General features: G+C 57.5%; 2 protein-coding genes across 4 annotated transcripts in view; both read right to left on the bottom strand.

The window, feature by feature from the left end:
• The window catches only part of TCERG1L (transcription elongation regulator 1 like), a 411,473-nt gene that overhangs the window by 17,422 nt on the left and 381,696 nt on the right, over positions 1 to 12,355 (bottom strand). For all 3 annotated transcript variants that reach the window (XM_081074119.1, XM_081074120.1, XM_081074118.1), the window contains one exon: positions 11,813 to 11,882. In XM_081074119.1, coding sequence (XP_080930245.1) covers positions 11,813 to 11,882 — 70 coding nt within the window. The remainder of the gene's footprint in view (positions 1 to 11,812; positions 11,883 to 12,355) is intronic.
• On the bottom strand, positions 4,860 to 10,085 carry LOC308507973 (uncharacterized protein; the record flags this gene model as incomplete). The annotated part of the gene is made up of 5 exons (XM_081074089.1): positions 4,860 to 6,267; positions 7,832 to 7,981; positions 8,390 to 8,589; positions 9,865 to 9,957; positions 10,075 to 10,085. The coding sequence occupies 5 exons, from the start codon at positions 10,083 to 10,085 to the stop codon at positions 5,318 to 5,320; spliced, it is 1,404 nt and encodes a 467-aa protein (XP_080930215.1). The 3' UTR covers positions 4,860 to 5,317.

The following is a 12,355-nucleotide window of genomic DNA, read 5'->3' as shown; positions in this document are numbered from 1 at the left end:
GCAGCACCTCCCTGCCTCTGCCCCCCACCCTCTGCGGACCATCTTCTCCCGGAGCCCAGGAGCACTTTGCCCCCCGTGTGGCCCCGACCCTCCTGAGCTTGTCCAGCTGAATGGCTGACGACGTGTGTGGGCACCCACGTCTGTCCCACGCCACTGAGCCTACAGCTCAGGGTTTTCTGTCCATGTGCAGAGGGCAGCACATTTCTCGGTAAAATGCACCTGACCCTGACTCCGTGCCATGGGATTCTAGGCACAGCAAGTCTGCCTTCGCTTTCCTTTCATGAGCCACAGACTTTAGCGAGTTGATCTGAGGCTAAGGGGTCTCAGGCCACCAGACTGCGCGTGTCTGCTGTGCACACAGAGGCCACCTCTCAGACCCACAGACACGCCTCTTTCTACCTCTCAGATCCTGCAGCGGAGCCATCTGAGGTCAAAATAGTCACCTTCGCAAAGAAATTACAACCACCAAACAGCTGCCTGTTCAAAGGAAAGTGGCTTTTAATTGTCGGGTCTATGAGAGAGGAAGAGAGAGAAAGAGATGGAGAGGGAGGGAGAGGGAGGAGGGTAGGAGGGGGCTTCAGAAGACGGGCTTTCCCAGCAGGGACAATCCGGGGAAGTTTATTTTTCAGTGGGGTCTGAGGTACCTTCCCCGTGGACTCAAGTGTCCTTCTCGCATCACCCGATGGATGGCACTTCAGAGTATGCAGCTGGGTGCCCGAAGCCCAGCACTTTGGGTAGATACACAGAGGTCTGTCCACCTCAGTGTCCTCATGTGAGGACAACCAGTGCCCACCCTCACTTTACTCCTTCTTTCCCTCCTCCCCTCCTCCCTCCCCTCCTCCCCTCCTCTCTCCCCTGCTCCCCTCTTTCCCTCCTCCCCTCCTCTCTCCCCTCCTCCCCTCCTCCCTCCCCTGCTCCCTTCTTTCCCTCCTCCCCTCCTCCCTCCCCTCCTCCCCTCCTTCCTCCCCTCCTCTCTCCCCTTCTCCCCTCCTCTCTCCCCTCCTCCCCTCCTCCCTCCCCTCCTCCCCTCCTCTCTCCCCTGCTCCCTTCTTTCCCTCCTCCCCTCCTCCCTCCCCTCCTCCCCTCCTCTCTCCCCTGCTCCCCTCTTTCCCTCCTCCCCTCCTCCCTCCCCTCCTCCCCTCCTCTCTCCCCTGCTCCCCTCTTTCCCTCCTCCCCTCCTCTCTCCCCTTCTCCCCTCCTCTCTCCCCTCCTCCCCTCCTCCCTCCCCTCCTCCCCTCCTCTCTCCCCTGCTCCCTTCTTTCCCTCCTCCCCTCCTCCCTCCCCTCCTCCCCTCCTCTCTCCCCTCCTCCCCTCCTCTCTCCCCTCCTCCCCTCCTCTCTCCCCTCCTCCCCTCCTCCCTCCCCTCCTCCCCTCCTCTCTCCCCTCCTCCCCTCCTCTCTCCCCTCCTCCCCTCCTCTCTCCCCTCCTCCCCTCCTCTCTCCCCTGCTCCCTTCTTTCCCTCCTCCCCTCCTCCCTCCCCTCCTCCCCTCCTCTCTCCCCTCCTCCCCTCCTCTCTCCCCTGCTCCCTTCTTTCCCTCCTCCCCTCCTCCCTCCCCTCCTCCCCTCCTCCCTCCCCTCCTCCCCTCCTCCCTCCCCTCCTCCCCTCCTTCCTCCCCTCCTCTCTCCCCTTCTCCCCTCCTCCCTCCCCTCCTCTCTCCCCTGCTCCCCTCTTTCCCTCCTCCCCTCCTCCCTCCCCTCCTCCCCTCCTCTCTCCCCTGCTCCCCTCTTTCCCTCCTCCCCTCCTCCCTCCCCTCCTCCCCTCCTCTCTCCCCTCCTCCCCTCCTCTCTCCCCTCCTCCTCTCCTCCCTCCCCTCCTCCCCTCCTTCCTCCCCTGATCCTCTCCTAACACTATCATTTGCCTTTGTAGAACAGAACACACTCAGTAGGACCGCTGCCGGAAGCAGAGCAGGAGAGAAAGAGAACTGAAGGCGGGTGGGTGTGATGGCTGCCTGTGGCCTGGGATTCCTTGTGCGTGAAGGAAGTGCAGGTCCCAGCGAGCACCACTGGCAGCCCGAGCAGAGGCCGGCAGGTGTGGGCCGGGTGCTGGGAGCCGCAGGCCAGGGTCTCTCTGTGGAGCCCTGGGCAGGTCAGAGATGCTCTCAGGACCCTGTTGTTGGTAAAATGTGTGGTTTGGCCAGAGGATGAGGGAGGGCCGCAGGCACTGCAGTGCCGTGCTGCAAATGCCATCCTGCTCGCTTCGTCCCGTTGAAATGTTTCCACGACATGATTCTTCCATCAGCATTAGCTCTGCCTCCCAGTCTGCAGTTTCTATAAATTTGATAAACAGGACTCCTGCGTCTTCATCCAGCTTGTTCATAAAACATTCAGCAGGAAATGCCAAAGGCACCGTCCCGCAGCCTGGGCCCTGCAGGGGACAGCCATGCCCCGACCAGCTCCCAGGTCCCTGGGGTCTCCGAGGTCAGCCACAGGAGGGGTGTGGCCTGTTAGTGCCAGTGACAGGAGCCTGGAGGGAGGAACGGCCGTCCTGCGGTTCCCACTGAGCCGATCCAGGACCCGTGGCTCTGCCGGTCTCCTTGGCCAGGGGCTTCCCTGGGTGTGAGGCCCAGGGACGGCCTTCAGCTGTCCCCTGCGAGCATGTGGGGTTCCGTGCCCCTCGCTGCCTCTGGGGAACATGGGTATTTATCGTCCAGACCCCACAGAGCTGAGGTGGGGGGGACCCAGGTCTTTGTAGACAAGACATGACCCCTGGTGCCTGTTTCCTTCATGTGCTTCCAAAGCTCTTCACCATCCCAGGTGGGCACGACAGTGGCTGCCACCTGCCGGGAACGAGGGCATCACGTGTAAAGCACACGTGTCCCTCACAGCAGCTCAGGGCGGTCAGCCGGGCGAGTCCCCATCGCTGCCCGCAGACCCAGTCCCTGCGTCCTCAGGCTGCTGACGGTGTGGACAGCACATGACCTTGGGGCCCTCGGCCCATGTGTGGCCACGAGCTGTGTGCGACCTCGGACATATCTCCAGGCTGACTTAGAGGTCCTGTTACCAAGCTCAGAGCTACAGAGGGCCAGGGAGGAGTACTCGTGTCACATGTGCACCCTCCGTCACAAACACAGGCCCACCGTCCCCAGAGCTCCCAGGGCAGGACAGGAAATGGCCATCACCTCTCCATAGTGTCCACTCCAGGCCAGACACCCTGGGACCCTCCCGGCAGTCCTCTGGGCAACTGAGAACAGGCGCTAACGGATACAGAGCAGCATGGTCTCATCCAGTTCCCACGGGACACTCGGGAGCAAATGCCTGTACTATTCCCATCGCACAGATGACAGAACTGAGGCCGAGCCTGGGGCCCTTGGCCAGGGTCACAGACACATCTGTAGGTGTCAGCCATGCCCCCGACTTCACGAGGGCCACACAGGACACAGAGCTGTGTCCTCAGACTCTGGAACCCGCCTGGCCAGGGACGCCTGTGCTCTAGTGCATCTGCTAACTTCCGAGGGCCACCTCGGCCCTCAGGGTGCAGCTGAAATGACCGACACTGCTCACCCCTGTTCTGAGGCCAGGAGTCCCAGATTAGGGTGCAGGCGGGGCTGGCTCCTTCTGAGACCCTGAGGGACCATCCGCTCCAGGCTTCTCTTCTAGGTGTGGGGTTTGCAGGCATTTTGGGGTCCCTCACCCCACCCGCCATCCTTATATGCCCTTCTCCCTGTGTCTGTGTCCAAATGGACACCAGCCCTACTGGATTAGGGTTTCATCTTAACAAGTTACATCACCAATGACCCTATTTTAAATAAGGTCCCATCCTGAGGGGCTGGGGGCTAGGACTTGAACATGAATTTGGAGGGTGCAATTAAACCCACAGGTCTATTCTCATTGGGTGAGAAAGTGCCATGTTCCTGCAGACTGTCCCCCGGTGCGTCTCTGTCAGTACGAGAGGCACGGACACAGGACTGGAAATCGAGAGCTGGGGTGTCCCTGAGTGAAGTGTGGGGTTGGCATTCCAGCCCAACCCAGAAGCACTGGCACTGTCTTCCCCTCCCGGGAGTGGCCTACCAGCCTCACAGGGCTTTTTCTAGAACATTCACATTTGACTTGTACAGAGAAGTCTCAACTTCTCCAGGACATGCCTGTGTCTGCCCACAGCCCACCTGGGGTGTCTCCTGTGTCCCTCTGTGGTGGCACTGTCACAGGGCCCACCAGCCGGCTCTGCAGCCTGTCCCGTGTCCTCGGGGCACAGCCCTTACCTGCAAGGCAGCCCTGGTAGAAGGGCTACGTCCTACCTAGGTCCTCATCTCTGGCCAACCCACTCTGCACGCCTCGTGCCCTCGTCACTCCCACCTCTGTGCCGACCCTGTGACACTGCCTCTTTCCGCAGCATTCCTCCCGCCCCTTGTCCACTCGCAAGTCCGGTCGCCTGGGCATCTGGCCCCCTCCCTGGAGGTGGTCTGCTCCCTGGTGCTCCAAGGGCACGGTGCTCGTGCAGGGGCAGGCCCTGCATCCTGTGCTTCTGGACGGGGCCCTGAAGGCAGCATCTGGCTAGTCCGTGGGACCACCTCCAGCACTAGGCTGGTGCCAGGGAAATGTTTGCTGAATGAGGTTTTGTGGCTGAGTTTCTTCCTTGTGATTTCCTTGGAGACACAGTAGCCGCCGTGGAGCGCCAACCTGCTTTTATCATAAAACAGGCTGCCACAGTCTCCCACCCCTTCTCACAGCCGTCCCAACCCAGCTCCGGCTTGGAGCCACAGGACGATGCCCTCTGAGCAATTCTTCTAGACGTGTCCAGGAGGATCAGCACATTTTTTACGTTTTCTGAATGTGTGGCTGCTCTCATTGAGCAGAGTTTTCGAAGGAATTTATAAAACAAGGTGGTTTTGTGAATGCCCTGTGGTTTGTTACTCACTGCTCCGTGCTGAGCAGACGGGCTGAAAGCAAGACCATGGGACTGGATGGAAACCCGGCTGTGTCTCACAGGAACCGTCTGTCTGACTGTCGTTAACCTCTTCAAGCCCCACAATGGAAGGAGGAGGAGGAGGAAGAAGAGGGGGAGGAAAGAGGGAAGGAAGAGGACTAGCACGTACACTGGAGGGTCCTGTAAGGAGGCAGAGGGCCTGCCAGGCACTAATTAAAAGTCTGATCTCCAGAGACCTGCCTTGGAGCCTGGACGTTCACACTGACCTGCTCTATGTTCTGGCAAGTCTCATCATGTCACAGACTCTCCATGTGTTTCATCTATAAAGTCAAAATTATAACAGCAATTGCCACTTAAGATTTGTGCATAAGAATTAAGCAAAATAGTAAGAATACCTGATATTTGCTAACCACTCCGTGTCAAACTCTCTCCTCCCACTTTAACCGCATCACCTCACTCAATCCTCATCACGACTCTCTGGGCAGCCATAGTTGTCACTGTCATTTTACACGAGGGAAAACTGAGACGATGCCGGCGAAGTCTGTAAATAGTACAGATGGTGGGGATGGTGGTGTTGGTGGTGACGGTGGTGACGGTGGTGATGGTGGTGATGGTGGTGACGGTGGGGATGGTGGTGACAGTGGGGATGGTGGGGATGGTGGTGACTGTGGTGACGGTGGCGATGGTGGTGATGGTGGTGACGGTGGGGATGGTGGTGATGGTGGTGATGGTGGTGACGGTGGGGATGGTGGTGATGGTGGTGATGGTGGTGACGGTGGGGATGGTGGTGACAGTGGGGATGGTGGGGATGGTGGTGACGGTGGTGACAGTGGGGATGGTGGTGATGGTGGTGACTGTGGTGACGGTGGCGATGGTGGTGATGGTGGTGACGGTGGGGATGGTGGTGATGGTGGTGATGGTGGTGACGGTGGGGATGGTGGTGACAGTGGGGATGGTGGTGATGGTGGTGACTGTGGTGACGGTAGCGATGGTGGTGATGGTGGTGACGGTGGGGATGGTGGTGACAGTGGGGATGGTGGTGATGGTGGTGACTGTGGTGACGGTAGCGATGGTGGTGATGGTGGTGACGGTGGGGATGGTGGTGATGGTGGTGATGGTGGTGACGGTGGGGATGGTGGTGACAGTGGGGATGGTGGTGATGGTGGTGACTGTGGTGACGGTAGCGATGGTGGTGATGGTGGTGACGGTGGGGATGGTGGTGACAGTGGGGATGGTGGGGATGGTGGTGACGGTGGTGACAGTGGGGATGGTGGTGATGGTGGTGACTGTGGTGACGGTGGCGATGGTGGTGATGGTGGTGACGGTGGGGATGGTGGTGATGGTGGTGATGGTGGTGACGGTGGGGATGGTGGTGACAGTGGGGATGGTGGTGATGGTGGTGACTGTGGTGACGGTAGCGATGGTGGTGATGGTGGTGACGGTGGGGATGGTGGTGATGGTGGTGATGGTGGTGACGGTGGTGTTGATGTCATGTGATGGTGGCAGTGATGGTGATGATGACAAAATCATAATGATTCGTCACCCTCATCATCTCTGGTAGCCTCTGACCATTGACACTAGCCCTCCCCAGGCTGGGTTCCAGCCCTCTCTTCAGCTGGGTGACATCTCATCTTTTGATTTAATGGATGGGGAGAACTTGTGCTTTCTTCTGGCAAAGAAAGCTAGGAATTCATCATGAAAATAGCCCCAGCCTGTAACTCTGGTGTTAGACACAACATGAAATTGTACGGTAACCATGGTTCCTGTGAATCTCTCTGCTTAGGGGCCCTCAGACATTCTCTCATACGGTTGTAACAAGTGGTCTTCAGACAAGGAGCACTTTGAAAGCGCTGGGCTTTCTAGCTCGTAGCCTGGACACCACAGTGCAGAGCTGTGCCGCTGGTGCTGCCAGAAGATTGGCACATCGATCAAGGGGGCTCCGGTCCCGTGGTGGGACATCGGTCCTGCCAGCATGTCCCTTCCCATGTGGACGGTCGGAATTCAAAGCCAGTGGTAGCATCAAGGAGGGTGCTTCCCCAGGGTGGAGTCTCGGCCATGGCGAGACTCTGCCTACGGGGCCGTCACTGGCCCTGAGCAGGATGGGACAGGGAGCCTCGTGAGCTTAGGGGGACAGCTCCTCCTGCCCCCACACAGCAGCAGTACTGCCCAGTGTGCAGGGACGAGGGCTCTAGGATGGGTGGGGACACATCAGCACCTGGACAATCAGATAGGTCCTGGGATCCCGGGTACGTGCCTCACTGCTCCCTGCTCCGCCGACTGACTGCTGACCGCCTGGCAAACCTCCCCATCCCTGTGCCTGCCCCGCTCTCCTCTCCTCTGCTAGAAGTGCCCTGACCCCAGGCTCTAGCCCCTGAAGTGGGTGGCCCTGGCCCTAATGACACATGCCAGGGAGGGGCTCTAGAAGTCACCAAAGCCACTCCCAGCTCTGCTGAGGCCAGGCAGACCCTCCGTGGAGAGACGGCTCCTTCCAGATCCCCAGTGTGATCATGTCCATCCGGCCCTTCTGTCCACATGGTTACGACATGCTAAGCATGGGCTGGGGACCGTGCAGAGTGAGGGATTGGGCCATGGAATCAGGAGCCAGGGCCTTTGGGGAGACTAACGTTGGCCCGCTGCTGACTTATTTGTCAGCTCGGCCCAGCCCTGGGTCCAGAGGGCATGAGTCCTTCAGGGGCAATGCACCTGTTAAAAGGTGTTTTGCTGCCAGTGGCAGAAGGCCTCCTTGTGGGCTGGCATGGAACCCAGGGAGCCTGGGGCTCAGACTCGCCGAGTCTCAAGAAACAGACGAGTCTGTTGCTGAGAGGCAAGCCCCGACCCGAGCACTGGCTCTCCACGTGGCTCTGCCAGGCGCTTCCTCAGCCGTCTTACGCGTGTCTTGGCTAAATCTGGAGGAATCCCAGCAACTAGGAGGTCCTCCAGCACCTCAGCGGGATGCTATTTCCGTACCTGTCAGCTGTGTGGGCGGTGTGCTCTTCGGGGACCTCACGCGGGTGCTCCCCGAGGGCCAGCACCTGTCATCACCCCAGGGCGGCACGAGGACAGCAGGCCAGGCCTTGCGCTGCTCTGATCCGTTCGTGGGTGTTTTCTTTCTGCATTCTCAGGGTCACAACATGCTCAGCCCTGAGCATGTGCAGGCTGAAAGAGCGGACTGGGGGTGCCCTCGGGCTGGAGGGCTCGGGGTGCAGCTGGCAGGCTGCTTACTCGCTGCTATCACAACACCAAGGACAAACACGGCCCTCCTTCCTCTGCTTGTCACCTAGGTGCGGCTGTGGGGGCCCACGGAGGAGATGTGCGGCCCATCACATACATCTTAGCACACAGGACTCTAAGACAGTGTAAGGTTTAACCACAAACAAACCTCAGGATCCTAAATAAAGCAAAGACAGAGGGCGGCCTTTCAATGTCCCCAAACCTCACACAAAAGCACACTAGCTATTAGAACAACAGGACAGACAGCCCACAGACAGCATCTGAGGGGTGAGGCTTCTCCCCCGAAGCTCGCACTGTGAGGGGCACAGCCAGACACGGGCTCCAATGGACACTCGGGGTATTGGTGACTGCCTCGGGCAACAGGCGGGTGGCACAGGCACATCCCAAAGCCCGGAGCCCGGATCGTGAGCAGACATTCAGGTTCAGTACAGCCACCGGCCTGGGGCTGCTCACTGGGGCGGGGGGGCATCGGAGCTGGGGCTGTGGGCTCCACACTGTGGAGAAGCCAAAGGGCCTGAAGGAGCCAGCCCTGCCCAGAGGACTTTCTTCGCACGTGCCTGGGCCACCTGAGTCAGCCAGAGGGAGAACAATGGAGAGCAGAAGGGGAAGCAGAACAGGGACCACCGGGGACTCCAAGCTGAGTGCACGCTCTTTCTTGTACGTGACCCCACGAAAGCACCCTGCTTGGCATTAAGATCTTAGGGTACAGAGTCAGCTGTGCCACTTACACCCAGAGCCATCCGTGGGGCATCCCCAGAGTGGACCAACAACCACAATAAACAGTGTCCCAGGTCACGAGGTCTCTGCTCACCCACAGTCCGAGAAGCCTGTGCCGAATGGCAGGGAGCGTAAACAGGTTTCCCCAGCCGAGGAGCCGAGGATAACTGAAAGCACACCAGGATAACTGTCACCCCTTCCACGCCACAGAAAGCCACTCATCCCCCAGGCGTGACCTGCTCCCCAACAGACAAAAGCTAGCACCTCACGCAGGGGCTCCAAGCCGCACACATCACTGGCATTTTGTTCTCCAGTGCGTTTTGTGCCTAATTTTCTTCTGGAGTTCACACCATACAACACACTTTTGCGGAATGCTTACAATAATTCAATTATTTGAAAGAAATCACAAGTTCTTAAAATAGCACATTTAAAAAGCAAGTCTGAGCTAGGAAGAGAGCTACACATTAAAAATGGGCAGAGCCTCAGGCACTCACTGCACCAAAAGCGGAGAAGCAAATGACCACTGTCCCAGTCCCAGGGACATGCGTGATCATGAACTATTCCATTCAACAGTAACTAACAAGCTATTTGAAATGCCAGTCACCAGGTAGCTTAAAATATCGTAGTAATTTGAAAGCTTATTGTTGTGACATATTTCTCTTCCCAGGGAATTTTGGGAGAAATCTCCTTTGGACCCGGATTCTTTGTACAGCTGATTTCCTCCATCTGTGTGACTGTCCGCAGGGGGTCTGAATGGTGCCGGGTGGCTGAGAGCCCCAGGGAGGACAGCAACATCCCAAACAAGCCCTGCCCTCTATTCCCGCATTTCTTAGATGTCGAACATGGCTCTGGGTGAGTCATACATTGCAGGGGGATTTTAAGTGCTTTTTGATGAGGAAAAATTGTATTATTTATACAGATGGCGTAGGTGAAAATAGACTGACTTCAGTAGGTTTTCTGGCAGTCTGTTCTGTTACTATTTACGCCGTAAATTACCAAATAAGAACATGCAGATGCAGATAGAAGCTTGACGAGTCCTTGTACTGACTGACAGCACCTCGCCAAAGACGAGCACAAACGCCACGTCCGGCCAGCCTGGGGACCTCAGAGCATCAGGCCGCTTCTGCGGTGGGAGCTTCGGGAAACTGCACAGGGGGGCAGCACAGGGGGGCAGTGTCCAGACAGAAGAGGCGCCATTTGTGTGAACTGCCTCATAAATGAACGACGGAACATTCCAGATGCCCACCCAGCCCCCTGCCCACTGCTGAGGCATTGCCCACACCCCCAGGCGACTGACGTGGCAAGGGGAGGGAGGCTGGTGTTCCTGGTACACGGATCTGCACGGCGGAAACGGGCGGCTTCCTGCAAAACCTGTTTGTTCCTATGTTATAGTCAATCATGGAAGCCTTTCAGATGGCTACAGCCAAAATTAATGTTTTGATGTTATTTAAATGTCAACTGTTCAGAATTTGAGGCCAGCCCCACAGGAAGAAATGGAGTGGGCGATGCAGGCAGACATCCCAGCTGCCTTGGGTGCTACTGAGCTCTCCTCCTACACAAGTTCAAAATCACCCAATATTTCCACTGTTCTTATGCCTCAGAAAGCTCGTCTTGTTTTTTAAATTATTTATGTATCTCCAAAGACCAACAGAGACTGGCTTAGCTGATACCCACAGTCAGAACACAAAAATAAACAGGAGACACTTGATTCCCTTTCCTGGAGCCCTTGGTCCCCATCAAAGTCACTGCCTGGAGACCCTGGTGGCCCACACATTGTGTCCCTCGACGCTTTTCCAAACACCCAAAAGTGACTTTCTAAGGAGATTTGGGGGAGCAAGAAAAAACAGAGGTCCACAGACTGTGTGAGGCGTTTCCTCACTCCAGTGCCCTGTCAGACCACAGCCTGGGGGCCTTCCCCTCTCCCTCCCCTCCCTCACCTCCCCCTCCCCACCACTGTCTTTTGCCAGAAAGATTCAGGGTGAGGACTGAAGAGGTGAGGAGAATGCACAAGGTTTGAGGGCAAGATCTCATGTTCCGTCATTACTGCACAGGTTTGTTAGTGCAAAGGTATTACTTCTTCTAAGGAACATTTTTTTGAAGAGAAAATATAAACAGTGCTGCCATTCTTGACAGTGGAAGTCACATGCCTGTCTCAGGCCTAGGGTGTCCCGCGAGAGGGGCTGATAAACGACGCCCAGAAAAGGACTGAAGGCACACTCGGGGCCATGACAAGGGCCGGTTCTGATGGGACATGGGGCACCACATGAGCTCAGGCAATGGCCTGAGAAACTGCCGTCATGGACTGCCTTTTAGAGTCACAGTCACCCTTCTGTGCCAAAGAGGAGTGACCGGTAGCCACATGGTGCCTCGTGTCTCCCCTTCCAGGGAACTGAGACACACACCGTGAGTTTTACCCCTTTATGTGGAACTCAGTAGGAAAGGGATCAGAAGCCCGGCCTGCGAGAAGGGGGCAAAGGGTGGCAATGATTCAAATGGTGGGAGGCTTTCTCACCCCCGTGTGCTTCAAACGCCAGAAACAAAAGGCACACGAACTTCAGTGGGTGGTGAGCTTCCATCCCTGAGTGGGACAGGAAGTCACACGGGCACATCTCATTGGGGCGCCACCTCAAACTGCCATTAGAGCTCCTGCAGTCTCATTTTGCAGATGAAAAACCTGAGTTCACAGTGGGATTACTCTGCCCAGAGTCACAAAGCAGACGAGACAGAGCTGGACTCCATCCCACCCCCTCCCCCCAGGGCACCGGGGGAGGGCAGACGCCATCCAGTGTCTCAGCTGCCCCGGGCCACAGACAAACCTGCCGGCTGAGACTCTGGGCACCCAGCGCCATCACCAAGATGGAACCTGAGACTTCCCACCATCTGCCTGTTGAACGCAGAATCCCTTCTTTCTCAGCCAGCAGAGTCAAAAGGACGCTTTCCTTCTACACCACCGAACTGTCTGCTAAGGAAAGACACAGGACAAAAGACCAGGACACCTACCGGTTCCTCTTGCTTTTCCCACTTGGCTCTTCCCTGGTGTCCTCAGAACTCGACCCTTCGCTGTGCTCATCTGCAAGAAAGTCATGTTAACCCGGCTGGGGTGCCAGCAGGCAGCCCTGGCAAGCCGCCAGAAGCACCCTCTTTCCAGCAGACTCATCAGGAAGTTAGGAAAACACCTATCCCTTGACGGTCCATCGGAAACCCCGTAACCAGTTTGTCCTCAGTACGTTCCCTTTAGTTTCAGCAAGTCACCTCCAGCTGCTGTCCACGGAGAGGCAGCCGGACTGAACGAAGGCGGGAACCCTCCTACCGTCGCCCCCGCCCCTCGCGCCTCCGGGCCAGGCCCTGGACACAGCCTTCCGGTCACGCCGCCCCTCACGCCACCTGGTGACGCTGGACGTCCTGTGTCCACCGCAGGAAATGATTAGCCTCCCGCTGCCAGCCCCATGCCCTTCGTCACTGCTGACTATGGGTCTACTTCAAACAGCCTAATTGATTTTGAGACTGGTCCCCTCCTTCCATCCTGGAAAGGTCGGCTCTGTA

This window comes from Rhinolophus hipposideros (genome assembly GCF_964194185.1).
Source record: "Rhinolophus hipposideros genome assembly, chromosome: 15".
Taxonomy (NCBI): Eukaryota; Metazoa; Chordata; class Mammalia; order Chiroptera; family Rhinolophidae; genus Rhinolophus; species Rhinolophus hipposideros.
Note: the sequence above shows the minus strand (reverse complement) of the source record. Positions and strands in the feature narration are given on the sequence as shown.